This window comes from Pelodiscus sinensis, chromosome 5, assembly GCF_052426305.1.
Source record: "Pelodiscus sinensis isolate ZL-2025 chromosome 5, ASM5242630v1, whole genome shotgun sequence".
Lineage (NCBI taxonomy): Eukaryota > Metazoa > Chordata > Testudines > Trionychidae > Pelodiscus > Pelodiscus sinensis.
The window spans coordinates 88,748,461-88,771,119 of record NC_143056.1 but is presented as its reverse complement, the minus strand read 5'-3'; the positions used below and the strand labels follow the sequence as shown (position 1 = coordinate 88,771,119).

At 39.6% G+C, this 22,659-nt stretch overlaps 1 protein-coding gene across 9 annotated transcripts in view; it reads right to left on the bottom strand.

Annotated features, from left to right (window-relative positions):
• Positions 1-9,070: 9,070 nt before the first annotated feature.
• SHANK2 (SH3 and multiple ankyrin repeat domains 2) overlaps positions 9,071-22,659 on the bottom strand; it is a 688,250-nt gene continuing 674,661 nt past the window's right edge. For 7 of the 9 annotated variants that reach the window (XM_075927688.2, XM_075927690.2, XM_075927695.2 and 4 more), the window contains one exon: positions 9,071-13,168. In XM_075927688.2, coding sequence (XP_075783803.2) covers positions 12,595-13,168 — 574 coding nt within the window. In that variant the 3' untranslated portion in view covers positions 9,071-12,594. Of the gene's footprint in view, positions 13,169-18,593; positions 18,677-22,659 lie in introns of all 9 variants that reach the window. The other 2 variants (XM_089778579.1, XM_089778578.1) reach the window with 2 other exon arrangements.

The following is a 22,659-nucleotide window of genomic DNA, read 5'->3' as shown; positions in this document are numbered from 1 at the left end:
GTGGTTCCCAATGTATGTTCTGCATACTCCTGGGGCACTGCACGGAGTCCAAGTAAAGTTTTTAAAAGTAAGAATTGGGCCCACCGGCTAGGCAAGAGAGGCATGTATGGGATGCAAACGCTTTCCCCATGCTCCCTTAGCTTCCAGAGAACGGGATCAAAAGCAAGTCACATCCCAGCACACATGGCTGCTGCTCCCTCCCTTCATGCTCCCGCAGTTCTGGCTTTGAGGAGCTTGGCAGCTCCAGAGCTCCCTCTGGCCACAGGAGTGGGCAGGGGAAGGAGGGGACGGGGACAGGAGTGAAGCAGCAGCACAGGCAAACTGCAGGCAATGGGACCTGAGAAGCTCCATGCCCTGCAGTCTGCACCTCCCTCAGCCCACGCTGGAGCTGACAAGCTGTGACTGTGCTCTGGAGTCAGCTATTAGAGTGGCAGGAAGGGTTTAGTTGAGCTAGCAAAAATGGATCATTGGATCAATGCCTTTGGGAACCGGGAGACCATTGTGGAACATTGAGTTACACTTGAAAACAAACAAAAAGCAAAGGGAAAATGTGAAAATGTATACTTGGAGTTAGCGTTTACATGGACTGGCAACGAATCTGAACCATGTCCATTGTGCTTACTCTGTAAGGAGGTGCTGTCAAATGAGAGCTTAAAATCAGCTCATCTTTGATGTCACCTTGAATTGAAACATGGTGAATGTGTTTCTAAGCCAATTGAATTTTTGGAGAAAAAACTCAAAGAATTCAAGGAAGGTAAGAAATGAATCGGTCTTAGACACAGGCAGTGACAATGTTAAGGCAGTGGAAGCCTCTCTCGGGTGGCTCAAATCACAGCCAGCACAAGCCAGAACAGGAAAGCCACGCACAATTGGAGAGGAAGTGATATTACCCACAGCAAAGGAGATTTTGAGTGCAATGCTCGGAGTCAAGGCTGTTCTCTGAGCAGATGGATTCAAAGCTGCATTCCCGTAAGGATTCCTGTGCAACCATGAAATCCTTGGGAGTGGATTTCCAAAGGCACCCTTTAGACCCCACGAACACAGTGAAAGCGCAACAGGAACAACCCCATCCCAACAGCTGAACCAGGGCAACAACTCTTCCAAAGCCCCTCCAGGCCCAAAATAGGGCTTTTGAAGATGCGCCCAAAGGCAGGGCATCAGGCCTACCCATTCCTTCCCATTTGTTTTCGGCTAGACTATCCCACTTCTGACGTGTGTGGACCAGCACGACCTTGGACCGTTGGGTCCTCTACGCAGTTGGAGTGGGATATTCCCTGCAGTTCGCCTCCTGATCACCTTCTCATCCATCCCCTTCCCTTTTCAGGGATCTCTCTATCTCCTATAACAGGAGGTCCAGTTGCTCCTCGAGCTGGGGGCGATCCAAGAAGTCTTCCCAAGGATAAGCGGAAAGGGGTTCTACTCCCATTATTTTCTAATACCAAAGGCAAAAGGGTATTTAAGACCAATCTTAGACTTGAGGAACCTCAACCACTATATGTGGAAAATGAAGTTCCGAATGGTCTCCCTGGCCACCATTAGCCCATGCCCGGTGACTGATTCGCTGCAATCAACATGAAGGATGCATAGTTCTACATATTGATCGTCCAGTGTCGCAGATGCTACCTCAGCTTCAGTGGCAAATGAACACTATCAGTTTGCAGTGCTCCCTTTTGGCCTTCCCATTGCCCCTTCTCCCCCATGTATTTACCAAGTTTGTGGCAGTGATCTTCCTCTGCAAGAATGGGGCCCAGGTCTTCCCCTACCTGCCCGATTGGTTAATGAAAGCAACCTCCCAGGTGTAGTCCCATGCCCACAGAAGATTGACGTTACAGCTTTTCCAGTTCCTGAGCATCCTCCTCAACAAGGATAAGTTGGTCTGAGTCAGGTGCAAAGAATAGAGTTCACTGGAGTGATTCTAGATTTGACTCAGGAAAGGGCGAGACTTCCAGAAGCCCCTTCTCAGGTGATACAGAACTTGGTACAGTCCCTCAGTCAGTACTCCACTACAACTGTTAGGATATACCTCAGCCTGCTGAGTCACATGGCATCATGTAGCCATGTGCTCACATATGCATGATTATACCTTAGACTCCTCCAGGGGTGGCCTGCCTCAGGCTACGTGCCTATGCGGGACAGTCTGGACTCAGTGGTATCCATCCCACAAAGTGTGATAGCCACCCTCAGGGCTATGATCGTGATATTTTATATAAACAAGCGAGAGGGAGGGCGAGGTTGTTCTGCCTTTGCCTTGAAGGCCAAAGCTTTTGGCACTATTGTTGTGTAAAGCACAAGATCCATCTGGAGGCCTAGTATCTTCCAGGATTGCAGAACACATCGGCGGAGGCCCTCAGCAGGACCTTCATAGTCAGAGTGATCAGTCAGAATAGACGTGATATGCTCAGTCTGTCACAGATGGGGGCTCCCTATCTAGACCTGTTTGCCACACAAGAGAACAAGTGCAGGGACTTTTGTTCCTTCGACTCACTGTTGAGGTTCCACCGTGGATGCATTTGCACTCTTCATTGTGTGTGTAGTCTACTGTATACAGTCCATCTGCCCCCCCGGCTACAGTGGGGCTTACTCAAAGCCCGCAGGGACAAGGCATGCCTTTTTCTACTGGTGCTGGCATGACCACGCCAACATTAGTTCTTTACTCTCAATCTGTCAGTGGAGACAGCAATAGCCCTTCCCCTGTACCCAGACCTCCCAAATCAACAACAGGGGCGTTTCAGATACCCAGACCTGCACTCACTCCATCTCATGGCATGGAAGCTAGATGGCTCAATCTGTTAGAGCTTCAGTGCTTAGCCCAGGTTCAGAAAGTTCTCTTGGGAAGTAGATAGCCCTCCACTTTGGCAGCATACCTGACCAAGGTGGGGAGGTTTTCTACATGGTATGCAGAATGGGATCTCTCCCCCAAGAGGGCATCCATCCAGGTAGTATTGGATTACCTGTTGCATTTATGATCACAGGGCCTAGCTCCCTCCTGTCAAGGTTCACTAGCAGCTGTGTCCACTCTTCACCAGGGTGCTCCCAGTGTTCCCTGTTTGGTCACCCTATGGTAACCTGTTTTAGGAAAGGTTGGACGAGTTGTATCCCTATTCTCACATACCTGTACCCACATGGGACATTAATTTGATGCTCAATTCTCCCCCCTCCCCCAAACTGATGGCTGAGTGTTCATTGCTTCATCTTTCCATGAAGGTGGCCTTCCTGGTGGCCATCACTGCGGTGAGGAGGGCTTCTGAGCTGAGAACTCTTTCCTCAGAACCCCCATATACCCTATTCCACAGATGCAGCTCAGGCCCCACCCAGCCTTCTTACCAAAGGTAATGTCTCAATTCCACCTGGGTCAAGATATCTTCTCCTGAGTTTTCTACCTGAAACTGCACTCTAGCATCAGGCTAAGGCTGCTTCACATGCTAGATGTGGGAAGGGCCTTAGCTTTCTACAATGATCTTACCAAACCATTCAGGAAATCCACACAACTGTTTGTGGTGGAATGGATGAAAGGGGATCTGGTTTCTGCACAGTGTATATCATCCTGGATAGTATGGTGCATACACACCTCTTATGATCTGGCACGGGGGTCACACCCCCACCAATCATGGGCCACTCGACTAGAACACATGCCTCATCAACTATGTTTGTAGCACAGGTTCCCCTTCAAGAGATCTATAGGGCAGCTGTGTGGTCCTCTACACATGCATTTGCAGCTCACTACGCCATTGATAGGTTTTCTAGGTAGGCTGCAGCTGGCAGTAGGGCAGTGCTCCAATCTGTGATTCCTAACTCTGACCTCACCTTCAGGGGGCAGCATCTTGGGAGTCACCTAATTAGAATCGACATGAACAAGCTCTCTCAGAAGAAGAGACCTGTTCATGTAACTGATGTTTTTCAAAATGTGTAGTTTACATTCATTCCAATACCCATCCTTCTTCCCCACTGTCGGAGTATCTGGCAACAAGGAACTGAGGGAGCGGTAGGGTCGACAGTGGTGTGTATATATATATATATATATATATATATATATATATATATATATATACACGAATATAGCGGCACCACTCCAGGATTCTTCACAGCCAAACCTACGGGAGCTGCTAGAGGAAAAAAGTTTCCGATGCTCGTGCACGCAACATACATGCATCTGATGGGAATCGATATGAACACCATATCTCAAAAAAACACCTGTTACAAGAACAGGTAACCGTCTTCTCCTCCAGGCACTGACATCACACAGCACAATAGCCCCTCGTACATCTGGATTGTATGAATGCTTCCTGAATCATACAGAAAGGCACCAACCAATTTTCTCGTACATCCCCAGCCTTGCAGCCCAGAACTGTCCTGTCTTGATCAGCAGCCTGACTAGTGGCAGTTTAAGTTTATTACCCACTCTGCCCCTCCCTGGGGTGAGGACACACACATGCCCATGTAAACTGAGCTGAGATTTTTCCAACCACTTCATCCAAGACACACTGTTTTAGGTGACATATAAAACAAATTTATTACATATTTTAAGTGATTATAAGTGGTAGGCATAAAAAGGTCCAAGATTGTTACCAAAGGAATTAAAAGATAAGCACAGAGTCTAAATCTTAAACTTTATTATGTTAGACAGTATTTGGATCAAGCATTTTTCTCATTCCACCAGATGTTTCAGTCCCTAATGTCCAGGCTTCTGCTTTTAAGCCTGGAATCAGTCTCTTTAGTTGAAGGCTTTGTCTTCTCAGCATTCTTCGTGTTTCCAGCATAGGTTGGGGAGGAGAAAGGCAAAAGCATGATGTCACTGTCTCCTACTTTATAGCCTCAGTCTGGGAAACACTAGCCCAGACACATTCCAGTGGGCTTTGCTGAGTCACAGGGTTGAGCAGTTCCCCTTTGTGTGTACTTCTCTTTCAGAATTATAAATCCCTTGTTTACAACTCCCTGGCTGCATAACGGGTATGGAGCACCGCACTTGTCAACACTAGAGAACTAGCAATAGTCTTTCAAACAAACATTTCAGTAACAACCATGCAAGAAAATCTCAGCTTCATACACACTAATGATATACATATTTGGACAGAGCAATGGGTTGCAGCAGATCATGACTTTTCATATATCTTACATGGCATGCTTTATATGCAATATCATAATTATACAAGAGGGATGAATATGGGGATTACAGGGTGTTGCTTTGAGGTACATAGTGCCACATATCCCCTATGTTTCATCTAGCAAAGAGAAGACAAACCCAATCTTTTCAATATTATGTCATATGTCTAGACATTTAACCATTTTTGTTGCAGCTCTTTGGACTTTCTCCAGTTTGCCCTCATCTTTTCTGCAAAAGTCTAGTTCTTGGCAGCCAGCACTAGACAAAATACTCCAGTTGAGGCCTAGTCAGCATGGAGTAGAGTGGAAGGAATACTTCTTGTGTATTGCTTACAAAACTTCTGCTAATATATCCCAGAATGAAATCTGTTTTCATATTTAGCTTGTGTTCCTCTATGTCTTCCCCCACTCCACTCTGATCCCTTTCTCCAGTACTCTGCCTTAGGCCAGGTGTACATTAGACCTTGAAAGTCAGTTTAAGGTATGCAACTCCAGCTACGTAGAATACATAGCTGGAGTTGGCTCACCTTAAGCTGAACTTGGCACCATCCCCACTGTGGGAGGCCAACGGGAACAAACCCTCCCATCAGCTTCCCTTACCCCTCACAACTGTGAAGAGGACAGACACCAGCCGGAGCTGTCCTCAGAGTTTGATTTTTTGGGTCTGTACTAGACCAACTAAATCAAATGCCAGAATATTGATCTCCGGCACCACAAGTGAAGAAATGCCCTTAGGGAGTCATTTTCCATTTTGTATGTACGTAGCTGGTTGTTCCTTCCCAAGTGGAACACTTTGTATTTGTTCCCATGGAATTTTGTCACAGTTACCTCAGGCCATTTGATCAGATCATTTTGAATGTTCAATTATAGTCCCTAAATTACATGCACCCCTTCTCCCAGATGGGTATTATCTAAATCATTAATGAAGATATTGAACAGAACTGGACGCAGAATAGGGCCACCTAAGACACCATTCCCCCAATTACATCCCTGTGCTTATTGCAAAATACTGAGCAAAACAGTTCATCTTTGTTTGCTTCAATCCTTGCACCTGCAGAGAACACCTACAACATTTCCACAGTGGTCAGAAATCCTAAGAGGAAAGGTGCAAAGTATTATTGTGTTGATAAAATATTAAATTTGAATGAAAGGAGACAATATTTTTGGAATCTTGACTATTCAGTCATTTCACCTCTCCCTGCATAGAGCAACAGTAGCTGATTACAGTGTGAGAAAGAAATCTGTTGGAACAAAATGGATAATGGATAGATGTGGCCTTACAAGAGAAATGGTAAAAAATATATATATTAACAAGATATATTTAATACATTTATGTCTAGTTTATCTATTTAGAAATCGTAACTAGTTGCCTTTGCATATGGAAGTCAACTACCTCATCTAGCTCATGTGAGAGGAAAGGTTCATCAGTTCTGTTACCATCTGGTGACAGATCTGAGACTGCTACCTTGACTTGTCACGAATCTCTGTAGAGTTAACAATATTTATTTGGAAATAGTTATGATGTGGTCACATCAAGTCTATAATTTTCCTCCAGTTCATCCTTATAAAGAGAACTAATGTCTCAAACCAAAACAAAAGTTTCACAACTTTGTTCAAGGGGAAGAGAATATTACGTTCCAAATTTCAAGCTTTTGTTATCTATCATCTCCCCCTAGTTCTTACTACTATATAAGAAATTTTAAAATGGATTCAAATTGAAGTTACGGAAAGGCATGATTGAAAAAAACAATTCTTTAAAGTACTAATGTTATTCAGTACAGTATGAGATTTCTCTACAATAGCTATTGTAGAATCTTTGAGGGGACTGGGAGTATTGTATGCTGCAGCATTTATGCCAGTGTATTTTAATACATACAATGATGTTCTCCCATTCACACCTATTACTGTAACTTCTAAACCTAACCAGGAAACTTACTTAGATATCCGTTGCACACGCTTTTTAGCAAAATTCCACATCCACATTTTGGGAAATGATCACCAGCTTTTATGATGTACTGAACTAGTCCCCCCTCTCAAAACACCATGAACTTTGGGGTATTTGCCATCTGAATTTGAAAAATCTGGTTTATCTTTAATATTTTAATGAAACTTTACTGTGTTGGGGGCAAAATCTATTTTACATTGCTGTCACCTTAATAAAAACATGCCTACTAAAGCTGTAGGAGCAGCATAAGGATGCAGTCTGAAAAAACATATTGCAATACCTTAAATACTGCTTATTTACTGAAAAAGTGTAACAGTACATGCAGCCTTATTCTTTGATTTATAAAGTTGGCCCAACATGTAGATATCAAATTCATTTTGATCAATTAATTCTGTTGAAAGAATATATATTAATTATACTTTAAATAAGAAATAAATGTTTAAAAACATTATCTGCCTACATAAAAATACAGCTCTGAGAACATGGCTATCAAAGACCACTAGATGTCAGCATAAAACATTAACATAAAAGCAGAAGCTTACTGGTTCTAATTATTGTATCTATTGCCTTGCAATCAAAATACATTACACTTAATTAAATAATTCTATTTTAAGTGTTATAGAAATAAATCTGTTAATGAAAATTAACAAACACAATCTTATTTCAATTTTCTTTATTTTAGTTTAACTTAAATGACTGTGATTAAGTCAGTCTCATGATCAAAAGAGGGCCAAAGAATATCTCTCGATTGTAACATTTCAGTTTTTCTTTCCATTTTTAGTCATGCATTGATATGGACTTCTCAGGTCAGAAAACAAGGCACTATAACTATATTTTTATCGGCTATGACAATACATCGATGATAAAATGTTCCTTTCATCTACGTACATCATTTGAATACAACATTGTTTTATGCAAATCAAATTCAAAACATCCAAGGCACATACTTTTTTTTTTTTCCTTTTTGTGTGTTTTGAAACTTCATAGAGTAAGGATTTACTATAACCATACTGTTCCAGATAAGTAGCACTGAACAATGTTTTGTTGTGGTCTTGGATATAAAACTGTGAAGACTGTGAAATGCAGAAACATGTTACAAGAACAGGAGGAAAAACCCCTAATATAATGTGGATAATATAAATTATTAAATATTCTGCTGTCAGAAAACTATCTTGTTTCTCACATAGCATTAACAATTTCACAGCATGCTATAGCTGTGTATCAAACAACTATTTTTGTTAATTTAATTATTTATTGACCTGTTTACTTACAGATAAAGATATTCGGTTAATTGAATTATTAAAATTCCTGAAATAAAACAAAGCTATTGATATTAGAAAAATAGGTAGGAAAAACAGAAAACAAATCCAAAAAATTAGAAGAAATAGAAACACCCAGGGGAAAAAAAAGACATTAGCTATAAAACAAAATGACTGTGGTTAAAATATTCATTTCAATACCTAAAAAAAAAAAAAAAAAAAAAAATCATCTACTTAATTCAAAAATGTGAAGCCCAATTTATCCAAAGTACCATCTAGTAGAGTCTTTATCATCAGAGGCCTGAACTCTGGATAAGGATCTTCACTCTTTGTAATGCTGCTCTCTCCTACAAAAACTGTTAGAATTTCAGGAGATTGCTAAGCAGTCCAACAATTCAAACATCTTGCACACTCAGTTACACTTATTTGATAACACCAAAGTCAAGATTGACTTAAAGTCCAAAGAAACCCATCAGCTGCAATCACTTCCAAGCAAAAAAATGAAAAAAACCCTTTTCAAATCTTATATGTGATTCTGAAATTCAAAAGTGAAATAGGTTTCAGCATTAAAAAAATTTTTAACGAAGAAATATAAATTAAAGCAAACTTTTTTTTCTTAACATTTGATAAACATTTTCTTTCTAGTTATATGGAGCTAAAGTAGTTCATGCTGTTTCAATAGGTTTACATTAGATTGTAAGTTTGGCAACTTTTTCCTCTAACAAAAATTCAGACAGCTTTCACTGCTTGCAATCAGAACCACAACCTTAGTGCAATATTATATTTATTTCTTACAGGAATTTTGGTTGCCATACAAGAGTATTAAGGATCGGGGAAAGTGCAAGTTACAAGAGCTTGATTTTTAATCAATTCAAAATAAGAGGAATTAAAGCACAAAAATTACAGCAACAGATAACGTGAACACAAGTTGTTACACAAACTATATTGAAAAACATTAATATCTAGAAAAGAAAAAATGTAATGGGAAAATTATCCATATTTGTGGCTTACACACATAATCATTGCCAGATCAACTGGGTAATGCTTGTTTGTTTAAGAACTCAGAAAAATCACCATTTTTTTTAGTAACTTAAGTACCACAAATAATTAGCGTTTGTGATATGTAAATTCTGTAAATCAACAGTCACATCTAGTCATTTTATAATATATGAATTAAACTTAAAATGTTCCCAGACACTCAGGGAAAAAGGAGTCTTCAGTTATACACAATTTACATCTTGTGTGATTTTGGTATTGTATACACAAATATTACAGAAACTAGGCATGTAAATGCAATTTATTTAAATTACAGTATATAAACAAAAGTTGATCCTAAAACCTGGAATATAGTAGCATGTTTCATATATCTCAAACACTTTGTTCTCCACTGTCATAGTAGCATGAAATAACAGGGCCTTGTCCCCACCCCAATGCTTCCAAAACTGATGAAAATACTAGGCATATCTGTTACTATTGCTTTCTGTAGCAAAGTCATCAAATAGAGCTAGAGACCAATTCATCTTGGCAAAGGTGTATTTTATTGGTAAAAGAAGGTCCCTTCAGGCCCTCTAGATCATAAGACACAATGTAAAAATAAACTATTTCATTAGCTCTTCAGTGTTTTTAATCTCTGTTCTACTATTATACTGTACCTATTCTTTAAGTGCCTGAAAGGATACATAAGCAAGAAACACTTGTTTAAGAAAGGGATTACCATCAGCTGTAATTTACTTGTGTATGTCAGCACTCATTAAACCTAAGTTCAACAATAAGGTTGTGATTAAAAAGCAGTTTAAAAGTAATCTTCTACATTTTCTTTGTCTACCGTATTATCTAACATTTTCTGGCACATAGTATAGAGGTAATACCAACTGTTGTCAAAGAAACAAAAAGGAGCATGGTGTTAGTGGTTTATTTACTGAATTCTGTAATATCACCAAATGGAAGACAATGATGGCTGAATTACCATTTTTACACTTTTTAAAGTATTTAATGACCTTAAGGTGCCATTATTGAATATCTGAATGAAAATGTCATTCTCTACAACAATAGCCATGTAACTATGGAAAAACTCAGTACTCTTGAAAGTAAAATGCCTCAATACTTGATTTTTATTACAAGGTTACTTGGAACTTTCAAATACAAATATAGACCTGCAAAGGGTGTAGTAACAGATGTTAAGTCAAAAGACTTGTTGTTCCATAAAGGGGGCAGGAGGTTGAATAGTTGCTTTGCTAATGCAGTGTTAATTGTGTAACCACTTTTGAAGAAGTATTCATCCTCCTTTGAAGAAGTTCTAGGAAAAATAGAAAATATAACACAGCTCTGCTGGTTCAGATGCATCCAAATGAGGTTGATTTAAAAAGGTCAAGACTTATTATTCCACAGAAATAGTATTAAACCACAAAAGTTTTTTTTGTTTAGTTTTTTTTCTTTAGTTTTTAACATTCTAGCACTGAAGTGGCACAAAGGCTGCCCAGTAGACCAGCCACTTATTTTCTTAAAATATTGTGCTTATAAACTATCTGTACAACTATTTAAACTTGCAGTAAAGAAAGGTATTTAAATTGCTAAACTTTATGTACTTGTTCTAGGGCTGTTCAGACCTAATTAGACACTTGATTGTGACCAAAAAAAATTATAATTAGAGATCGGCTGGACCAATAGCAAGGGTGAAAAAGTCAGGAATCTTCCAAAAGGTGGGAGAACCCGATGGTACAGTAGGGTGAGTCTCTGGCTGTCAATACAACATATGCGTGCCTGGAATAGGTTGAATATTATATTCAGAAAGTAAGACCCACAAAACTCCTACAGAAATTAATAGAGGTGTTACTGACAAAAGGGGTCAGACACAGAGAGAAAATTGTTAACTTTTTTTAAAAGCCAAAGCTGTGTATCCCTAGGACACACTCAGAGTGCAGAACCAGTCAACCCCAAATTGGCCCATCGCTTCTAATGCTGATCTCTCTCTGGATCCTGCTACTAATTTCTTAATAAAGAAGTCACTAGAGAGTGATGGGACGTCTCCAGCTTCTGCTGAGGGGGTGTTAATACTTCTTCCACCAACAGACCTAGCCAGGAAAGGAGGAACCAAGTCTATAATCTGGATCCCTCTGTTATCCTGGCCCATTGAAACACTTGCACGTTCCCTCCCTACTGTTCAAAAAATATTTACCTGCTGAGACATTTTTATTTCTAGCGAGCCCCTGTCCCATTCCCAATGAAGTTAATAGCAACAATCCTACCAATATCCATGGAAGCAATTTCCTGTTTTAAATCCCATGTTGTTGTTGTTTTTAGAGTTGTTGAACACTTGCAACTTAACGAATAAAGCAAGATCTGTGGGGGGAGGATCTGACTATAAAAGTCTAAAAGACACACAAGGGCATAGTATATCCAACACAATTCACAACCACATTTTCATCTGTTCATATAATATGTGTTGGGCCTCATTAGCAGTTTATCTGCAAAATGGGGGTGTCTGGTTCTAACTAGCCTCATTTTGTTGCATCAGTGATAATTATCTTCCAGTTTATATATAGTTTCCACATTCTACATATCAGGTCAGTACAGAATGTTTTAAACCTGTTCTGCTAACTTGGAAGTGTGCTAAATATAAATGCAGAAATAAAGAAATGCCTAAGTAAAGCAGAACAGTTACATTTAAACAAGTCCTGGGGATACACAGGTTTGTTGGCTGCTTCAATGCTAACAAACCAAATATCTACACTAGATCAAAGTGACATTGTGAAAGAGGGAGTGAAGTTGTGCATCTGCTATTCACCAACACCTGGTAATAACAGTAAAGCATCTGAGCATCTATATTAAAAAAAAAAAGCTAGAAAAGGAAAAAATACTGAGATTCCATGATAAGAGTGTCAGGAATTGACAACCCCAAATGGTAGAGGACAGGTGTATACAAAATAGGGTGCTCAGAAATAAAGTACTTGCGGTTTTAAACCAGAAGAAAAATGACATATTTTGGTCCACCCGAAGGTCCTCATTCATGGATAGGTAATATTTCAAAGTTAACAATGATCTCTCTTCTCTGTCTCTACCCCCACACTTCACCATCACCCCTATCTTTGAAATAAACTAGCTCCATTAATGTCATTTACTGAAATTTAAGCTTGGGCACTAAACATATAGTCTGCAAAACTGAGTGCCAGCTACTAAATTAAACCTTGTCTTCTTTTGCTGACGCTCACAGACAGCCAAGACATTTGGAATATTTCAGTACCAGCCCATCTCTATTTATAACAGAAGTTTGAGAGGCAAGAGTAGCCATTTTTATCTGTCCAGGAGCTGTTTCAAAGCTCTTTCTATGTTCATTCTGTGCCCAACTCTAGTCACTCCAAGGTCTATCAAGTCTTCCTTCTGAAGGTTTGGTAAATGGGTGCCATCTATTTCATTGTCCATGAAGGTCTCTTTATGTTCACCTAAGTTTAGACTTTCCAGCCAATCTGCCACATCTGGTTTAGTCCACAGGTGGACAGGCTTAGTTGTAAAAGGCTTATTTGAGATTGGCTGTTGCAATATTGATGGAGAAGGAGACCGGCTGCGTCCCGTGTTCAAGCCAAATAAGTCTCCAGAAGGAGGCTGGCTAGGTAGGCTAAATACATCTGACAGAGTTGGAGAAGGAGATGAAGCTGAAGCAGCAGCAGTCAGAGGAACAGGCATGATGTCTTTGTTAATTTCTGTTGGTGAAACCACAGGGCTCGGAGCATGTCTTACACCTGTTGTCCTACTGTCATAGTCTGGAGACCTGCTCTGCAATGTGATGGGCTGGCTTGTTCCAGGCCGGACCGTAAAAGTGATAGTTGTACTTCGTGTACCTGAGACAGTACTCATGACTTCTGTGCTCCTGAAATTACAGATAGAAAACACCCAGAAATATCAGCAATGGAATTAAGGGCTTTTCTTAGCAACAAGAGAAAAAAGTGGCTTTGGAGTAACAAAAATGAAGTTTTGTTTGGTTGGTTTGTTTTTAATTTTTGACAGGTTTCACAAATGAATGTCATTTTTGTTGTAAGGACAGGTTAGGACACAAGCACCAAGAAGTTACCATGGTTCTTTCCCACAAAACAAACCCAACTATCTATGATCAATGGTAGCCATAATGCCGTAAGCAAAAACCTGGCCTATGAGTGGTTTAAAAATATCTAGAGAACATGTTAAACCATGGATACTGTAAATTAATTTAAAATTAAATGAGAAACTTAATGTTATAAAACCCCAGGGGTTTTTGGGGTAAGAGTTCTAGATATGTTAACTATGTCATGAAGTTCAGATCTGAATTTGGACATCCCTCAATACTAGCAGCGACTGGATTTGTAATTTTAATTTGGTCCTCTCTCTGATAAAGTGAGGATTTAAATTTATGTAACTAAAAAGGCAGAACTGTAATCTGAAACTACTTACTCTGAAGCATGTTATTTACTTGACTTTGAACTTAAATCACATTCTGAGTTAAATTTAGCATCTGTTTTTATTCCTATTCATTGATATAACAACCTTCCTGAAAATCTTCCAGTGATCTCTGCAGAGACCTCTTGGAGAGAGAAAGTACATTTAGTCTTTAAGTGCCCATTGGAACCTTTTGCTGACATTGCTTAACGAAGGTGCCAATAACTTATATGGATATAGGTACATTGTGAAGTGGACTGGGATCACCAATCCTTTTGCGGAAATTATGACTTTTGTTTACTTTTAATAACAACTGCTGACCCGGACAAGATTTGAACTAGCAAACTACTGGTAAAAAGCTCCATATCCCTTTACCAATCCCTCATGCTTTCTGGTTACCAATTTTTTTGGAAAATTTGCTTGCAATATTTTTTTGTCAACCAACAGACAAGCCATTGTAAGCGTATCAAAAGTTCCAACCAACAGCAAGCTAAATTTTTGTTTTAACAGTCAAGTTCTTTACCCCCATTATGCTGCCACATTTGTTTTCCCTCATCAGATCTATTCCCATCGCAAATGATTACTTTCCATTTATAATTAGATGGTCAAGGTGGGCATCTCAGGCCTTAAAATCTATTATTCTATTTTCCTTTTCATTACATTTGCAAATAAAACAGGCTTTCGGTTTTAGTTTATTTGGCACAGCGCCAGTTACTACATGCCAATTTTGTTAAGATGCTGGGGGCCTTCAATCCCTCAGCACCTATATTTTCAACTATAAGGAAAATTGAGGGTGCTCAGAGTTTGGCAGATAAGTCACTTGAATAACAAGTGTCTAATAAAAATATGGTCTGCCTATTATTTTTGTGAATAATGCTGGAAAGTTTGTGTCCTCGAAAATGGTTTAAATCAAGTGTTAAGTGATGCAGTTACATATGTATACAATCTAGCTATGATGAAAGTTGTTACATTTAATATGATTGTGTTTCATCAACTAGTATTCAACAGGTCTATTAGTTTTGAGCCAATAGTTCGTACAGACATTAAAAACAAACAAGCCTGTACTATTTGAATTATATTCACTGTGATGAAGTGAAATGTCAGATAAATTGGAGTAACACAATATACCAATTCCTACCCTCTGATTATCCAGGGCCTGATCCTGTAAAGCCTTACTTTTTGGCTAATTTCTGTGCATATAAGCAGTACCGCTGATTTCACACACATTATTTCGCAGGTTCAAAGAGAACAGGTAGACTCTTTTAAGGCTTGCAGGGTCACTTCTTTAGTTATTCCAAAAGCACCGTAGGAGCAATAGTTTCCAAATTTAGCTATTATTGCACAGCACTGTAATTTCACCAAGAAAGGAAAAAAATTGCATGGTTTTCACTACCTCCTCCTGGGTTGCTCAGAGCCTAATGGCTCTCAGCATCTTGCAGGATTGGGCCCCAACCAACAGCACGTGCAGACTGTAAGGTGTATGTAGTAAGAAATTATTTAAAAAAAAATCAATAAGCCAAGAGAATATTAACTTAGAACTAAGTGGCTACTCTCAAATTCCTGAATAAAGTTAGACACCATTTGAACATGATAATTTTGCTTTATAAAAAAAAAAAAAAAAAAAAAAAAAAAGAGGACTTTATGGCTATAATTTATATAAAAAACCTGCCCTACTTGCACATGAAAAACTCTCCCTGTCTTCATCTCCTGTGTGTCTTTGATTTAACTTTCCTATACTATTGTACAAAAAAAAAAAAAAATCATGTTTTGATTATTAATCCATGTTCATTTCAGTAATGCAGAGGGACCAAATAAGTAAGGTTTCCCATTGTGCTAGGCACTGATATAACACTGCTATGCAACAGGAAAATAGCTGATAACTCTGGTTTTAATCTCTATCTTCCACTTCAAAATTTACTGTCACTGCTCATAAATGACTGCTGTAATGGACTCAAAGTATATATTCCAAAAATCACCATTATTGTACCTTTTTCATGGAAACTACATTATGCCTATAACAAAGGTTAACAGATACCCTAATCATAAATATTATTTACACTATTTCTGTGGTATTTTCTGATAGATGGGGCAAAGCTATTTTAGTTGATTAATAAAAAATTAGCAGCTCTATTTCAAACATTCCAAGAAACTCAGAAACACTACACTAACACTAATGAATTTAACTTTATAATTGCAAACCTCCACTGAAGTAGGTGTTATCATCATTGTACCCATGGGATAACAGACACAGAAGTTGTGTGACTCACCCAAGGTCACAAGTGGTCTGTGGCAAAGAAATAGAACCCTCCCTCCTACCTACTCTGATGCCTGAAATCACGAGACCCTCCTTGGGCTGTCCTTACATGCCATGCCAGTCCTTGCCTCACAACATGTGCTGTACAGAAATCTATACGACTTCTTCAGCACACTCAGTGTCATAACATAAAGCCATCTTACATTTGTTTATGAAAAAAATTGCAAGTAACTGCCAATCTGCCTATGTTTTGTTATTTCTTTTCTATGGGTGCTACTGTAGACTTTCTGAATTACTTTTTCATTTCTTTAAGTTTCATGTGTTAGTTTTTTTTACTGTTGTGTGGCTCATCGTTATAATAGGAAGATCAGCAAAATGGTAGCTAGTGGATTCATGTAAATTGTAGTTGGTGACTACAAATTGTGTGTTTGATCATACTATAGTAGTGATTCCAATGTTCTGCTGCATAAAACCAAATTCCTTAATAAATTACAGACTGAACTCTCTCCCTTCTCTACTTTCATTAAAAAAGGTGAAGAACATGATGACTATGTTACATTAATCCGGCCCTGTTAAGAATTAGCACATGGTAGTATTTTGATGTGGACATTCACTTGTGTGTATCTGCACTAGTTGAAATGCATATTACACTGTCTCTTATTACATCATAGTATATAAATACTGTGTCACAACGGTGTGTTTCCAAAGTGTAAAAACAATGCATGTGGCATGCAAACAAGAAAATCTTACTAGCTAATTCTGAATCATATCTGGTTTATTTAAGTACACTGCTATATTTTTAATTTAAAAAAGAGATTCAGTGACAGACACCATGGTGCAATATATGGCTCCGTTGTGGGAAGTGGGGAGAAACATCCCGGCATTATGCTCTCATCAGAGTTATTTTTATATTGTGACTTGCCTAAAGGCTGGCTATCTATGACAAAGCTCTTTCACCTTATTTTAGAAAAACAAGTCTTAGCAAAAGAAAGAGCCAATAAATATATAAATAGCAATAGAGAATAAAATAAGGTTATTCAAGCCCTGACTTGTGGAAACAAAAAGTTTCTTGAATCACAAATGTTTGTACAGTATTTTACTTCAGTTCAGCACAACAGAGAAACAGAAAAGCTGGTTGCTAGAACTGTGATGCCCAACCTGTTCTGAAGCAGTAGCCACTATAGTGACTATTGCTATAACGAACTAGCCACACTCAACCGGCCAAATAGCCACATGTGGCTAGTGTGTAGGACACCCCGGTGCTAGACTCTGTTAGCTAGAGAGAGATCAGAAGAGGCCCTTGGTTGTCCTTATGAAGTGGTTTATGGTGGGAAAGAATTGAGGCAGAATCAGGAATTCTGGTTCAGGGGCAGATGATGTGTGGGTTGGTAGGGAACAGAACATTTTGCTGAGTAGTTAGTTCAATGCCAGCTGAGAAAGACTGGGAAATGGTCTGCGAAGGGAGGTCTCTGTTCATGGTTTCAGTGGGAGCATTAGAGGTTTCTGTGTTTCTGGGATAAAAGTGTCAATGGTATTGGAAAAGCGACGAGGAGTCCTGTGGCACCTTATAGACTAACTGAAGTGTAGGAGCATAAGCTTTCATGGGCAAAGACCCACTTCATCAGATGCATGTCATTTATGATGTTGGAGAGAGACTCAGGAAGTCTCTGCATGGAGGAGTGTTCTTCGAGGCTAGAGAAAGGGAATCTGATAGAGGGAAGAGGGCCTGCTGCAGCAGGAGCAGGCAATTTTCACATGACTAACAAAAAGACAGGAAAATGGAAGCAGACAAAGTATGAAGGAGAAAGAATCACATGTACAAGTACAGAGCAAGTAGTGGAGTTGTGTCTGGGAGCCTGGCTGGACCGCCTGCATAATTTATAGAAACTGATAATGTGCCTGTAGTTTGTCTTAGAATTAAACAAAATCAGATGCAACTTTATTCTATCAAAATGGGCAAGTATCAATGACATTTATCTCTGGCCAAATAGCTCATTTATCACCGGATTTATTTAGCTAGTCCAATAAGGAAGCAGACCAATGTGAAAATGATAAAGTAAAACTTGTTGAATCATCATCTGGGATCAATGTAGCAAATGGGTCTTACTGTTGGACTATCCTGTGCTCTCCCCAGAGGTGAATGATTATTGTTGGAGAAACTGTATGATCTGACAAATTTTGTGAATTAAAAAGTGTTGCAGCAGCATTGGTGCTTAACTCATTTTGAAACTGTAAAGAGGTCACCCACAAGCGAAGGGGGAAAAGAGCTTTATCGAATAGAATCATAGTATTCAAATAAAACGTATAGAAATCCCACAAACACACCAACCCTGGGCACAACACATAGCTGAAAATCAGACCACTTATTTAGGCACCTACATATGGATTTAGGAACCCATTTAAGAATCTGCTGAAATATTTCTCCATTAAAAAGGTAGGTTTAATCTCAGTTTGAAATCAGACCCAGTTCTGTAGTCAATGATTTTAGAATGGCTACCATTTCTGGATTAGGACAAACTAATCCAAACGGAAGTTAGTAACAAAGTTAGTACTAAAAAAATGTGATACCAGTAAGTGAAAATTAGAGAAGGCACAACACAATACTCTTATGTTCTTTGTCGTCACTTACTTCACGGCACTTCAGCATGACCCTCTTCTGTTAACAGCAGTCATGGGAGCAAATAAAAATGACAAAATGGAATGACTAAAACACTGCAAAATAATATACAAAGCAAGAGATGATGTGAAGTTTGCTGACAAGCAATTGAGATGAATTGAAACTAATGAAAACACTGGTAATTCAAATAAAACTCACTGGTGGCTTGTATGTACAGAATAGTCACAAAACATCATGGTGTTGAGTTAAAGCTGTAATTACCCTATAATTAAATGTACTGATATTAACTATTCAGAACTCGCTACTGACTTTAACTCTGCCTTACCTGGTTGCGATAAAATTATATCCTTTTTCTCGGTAAATATTGTAAAACATTGAGACAGGTGAGAATGTACTTAAGATTGCAAATTCATTAAAAAAATCATGATACCAATACACTACCATTTTCTCCTCCCTTGAGGTGACAATCCTGCAAGCTGCGTAAGCACATTTGACTCCCATTGTTTTCAATGTGAGTTGAAGGCACTTAGCACCACATAGAATCAGGTCCACTGCTAACATCATAAAGTTCAAAACATTTTACAAAACAAACCAGATAAGAATTACACCCTGAGTAATTTATAATTATTTCTATCTAAAGCAATGTGATTTGGTAACAGTAGTGATTGTAACCTACAATACCCGTCATTACTATTTACTCCTTATTAGCATGTTGAATCAGTCTGGAGCAATTAAGGAAACTCAGGGTAAATGATGCCACTTCACCTTGGGGTCTTCTGCTGCTTTTTTCTTCCCCTTCAGAGCAGCTTGCTTTATTTGGTGTTAATCACACTGACATTATTCACTGGATCCTCTAGGTTGCACTGATCTTTATGTTGCTAGGCAACTACTTGGTTCACAGAGTACACACTAATCTGTTAACATGGTTAAAAAACCCCTGATTTATTCGCCTTTCTGTTTTGCTTTATCAGATCCATATAGAAATTTGTAGGGTTTAAAATGAATTTACAGAACTGCTAACAGTAGCTCCCAGCATTACAGGAAAATATAACTCCTTCAGTGCTATATTGAAGATTTATTTTTCCAAATAACTAATTTTTTTAAAACAGATTAACCAAAACTAAGATCCCTGGAACTGAATGTATCTAGCTACTATTACAATATCTTTTTTTATACTGGGATCAAATAGAACCTCCATGAATGAAGCCTAAGTGCTTTTTTGGGGGAGAAGGGGGGAGAAAGGGAGAGGACGAAAAGGGGGAGTAAGATAACCAGAACTGGGGTATAAGAACGTAGGTAACATAGGAAGATTATTAGGTAAACTCTATATAACATTTTGCAATTAGGACTGGTCTCTAGAATTGTCTGAACTAGATGATTGACAGGAACTAGGATTGGGGATGCTGTCCAGATTTGAATACAGATCAAATCTCTTCTCTGGTTAGATCTCTTCTTTTAGCAGTATAATTTAAGCAAGCGTGTCCTTTGAATTTCTCCTCATCTTTTTCCTCCACATCTTCCCACAAATTAGGTAATTCAGGGGACACCCAAATAGACTTTCTACCCAAATGATTCTATGTTAACATTTTCTGGCATCTTTATGTTCGGTACCTCATGATCACCAATTATTACTATAGTAAGGTATGAAGAAAGAAGTGTCCTTTCCTACTTGCTTAATAACTCAGTGTGTAATTCTGCTCATTACTGTACAATTACATCTCTATAGCCCTAATTTACCAGAATACACACACAGGTCATTATTTCATGGTTCTCTGACAAATGCTCACAAATTATCTATAATTCATCTATGATACCTGAAAATTTTAAATCAGCATCATGAAATGATAAAATCACCATGGATGAGCTACAGTTTAACTACAAAAGCATCATATAATTGGAAGTAAGGCTTGCAGTTAAAGCACGTACTGCTAGCTGCACAGAGATAATTTTTAGTAACATTTAGGAATGCTACATAGGCTGTAATTTTGTACATTTCACATGAACAAGGTATGGTTCAATTTCATCAGGCATCTGGTGCTCAGTGTTGTGAACAGAACCTAAACTAACCCCTGCAACTGCTTCTTTTTAGATAGGCCTGCAAAAATGTTTATCGGTTTCCCTTTGGCAGAGCTAATTGAGCTGTTCCTTTCATTCAACAGGATTTTTGCATTTCTTAGGCAGGCCTCCTGACAGAATTGCCCAGCTGCTGGGAAAAGTGGGAGGGCCTGCCTTTGGGCCCCCAAAAGGAGTAGGGCCCAGGTCAGCACTGTCAGCCCTGTGCCCCAGCAGCAACGTAAAGGGATCACGGCCAGGGATCCCTGTAAGCTGTGTGCTTGTGCAGGCATGTAACTCTTTTCTGAGCCCTGGACAGAGGTTCAGAGCTGCCCACGCAGGCAGGAAACACAAGCTGATCAAGTGGGGAAGGAGCAGGGGTATGGGGCACTCGCCATATCATAGGAGCAGAAGCAGCAGCTGCTGCTTGCTACAAAGAGAGAAGCTGGATCCAGCCTCTACTCCAGAGCTGGGCAAAAAATGATCTGCGGGCCGGATCCCACCATGAGAGCCTCAGCCGGCTCCCTGCCTACCCCACACCACTCAGGAAAGCCAGGTGCAGGGCCATGAGTGTGTTTCTGAACACTGAGACCCTGGACGGAGGGGAGACAAACGCCTCATGTTGCTCCCGCCTCCCAGTAGCTATCATTGGCTGGTTTCGACCAATAGCAGCTGCCTGTTTGCAGGACAGGCAGCATGTGAAGTGTCCCTCCTCCCTCAGGTTCACAGCATTCAGTTTAGAGCAATAAACATGGCTCCTGCAGCTCCCCTAGGCACATTCAGGGGCTGGAAGGGAGAGACCCTGGCTAAGGAACCTGCTGGACTGCTGGCTTGGAGACAGGTAACATCTCCCAGCCATAGCCTCTCTCTGGCACTCCAGCCCCTTCCTCCTCCTCTCCCCTAAACCCATGTAACTCAAACCTTCTGCATCCCTGCTCCAGCCCCCCATACACCTTCCCAGACACTGCATCCCCTCCTGCACCCCTCCTCAGGTCACAACCCTCTCCCAGACCTTGCACCTCAATCTGCTATCCCTGGTCACAGCTCAATTCCCTACACCCCCTCCCACACCTCTGCCCAGGTCACAACCCCCTCCCAAACCCTGTACTTCCTCCCCCCTGTCTATTGCCCCAGGTCCTGTACTTCACCCAAACTTCCTCCCAGAATCCACACCCCAAGCTCCCTTCTGTACCCAACCTTCATCCCAGACCCCACACCTCCTCCATTAATATAATGGAAGAGTGCGGCCCTTGACCACTTACCAAATTCTTGGAGTGGTTCCCCATCAAAAATTATTGCCCACCCCTGTGTTAATGGCTTAAGGTAAGAAAGAAAAAAAGATTCTTTTAACAGATTTTTTTTGAGTGTTGCAGATATCTAAAACTCAGATTTTAATGATTTTTTAAAAATCCTGTGTTACTAATTAACACATGGTAAACTTTCTATTGCATTAAGGCCAGATCTTTGCTATCTGGTACAGTTCTGGCTCTGAGTCAGAAACAGCAAGTACTAGGTGTGATGCTAGCTGCTTTGTAGGATGAAACCTTATTTGTAAGTATTTTTGAAACAAGTATCTGTTAGAAAGGATAATGATACATGTACTCCAAGGTCTCAGAAGGGTAGCCGTGTTAGTCTAACTAAAAAAACCAACAATGGTCCTGTAGCAACTTAGATTAACAAAATACATATAAATAGTATCGTGAGCTTTTGTGGGCACAACTTCAGCCAAGGTGAGTGTTCATTTTCTTTTATTTGATTTCATATAGATAATCATAAGCATTGCTCCTTGTAAATTATCCCTTGTTTTAATATATTTTCTTCCACACATATGGATTTAAAATATATATTTATATCTATGTTTTTTGTTTGGACTAGTGGGTGCACATCCACACACGATCTTAATATTGATGTTGCACATAAGAAATTTCAACCTGCCCAAAAGAAAATTCAACCCGCCCAAGGATGCAAAATCTTAGAGGGAACACTGCTGCTCCAGTAGTGGCAGTTGCTACTTGGAGCCCCGGGC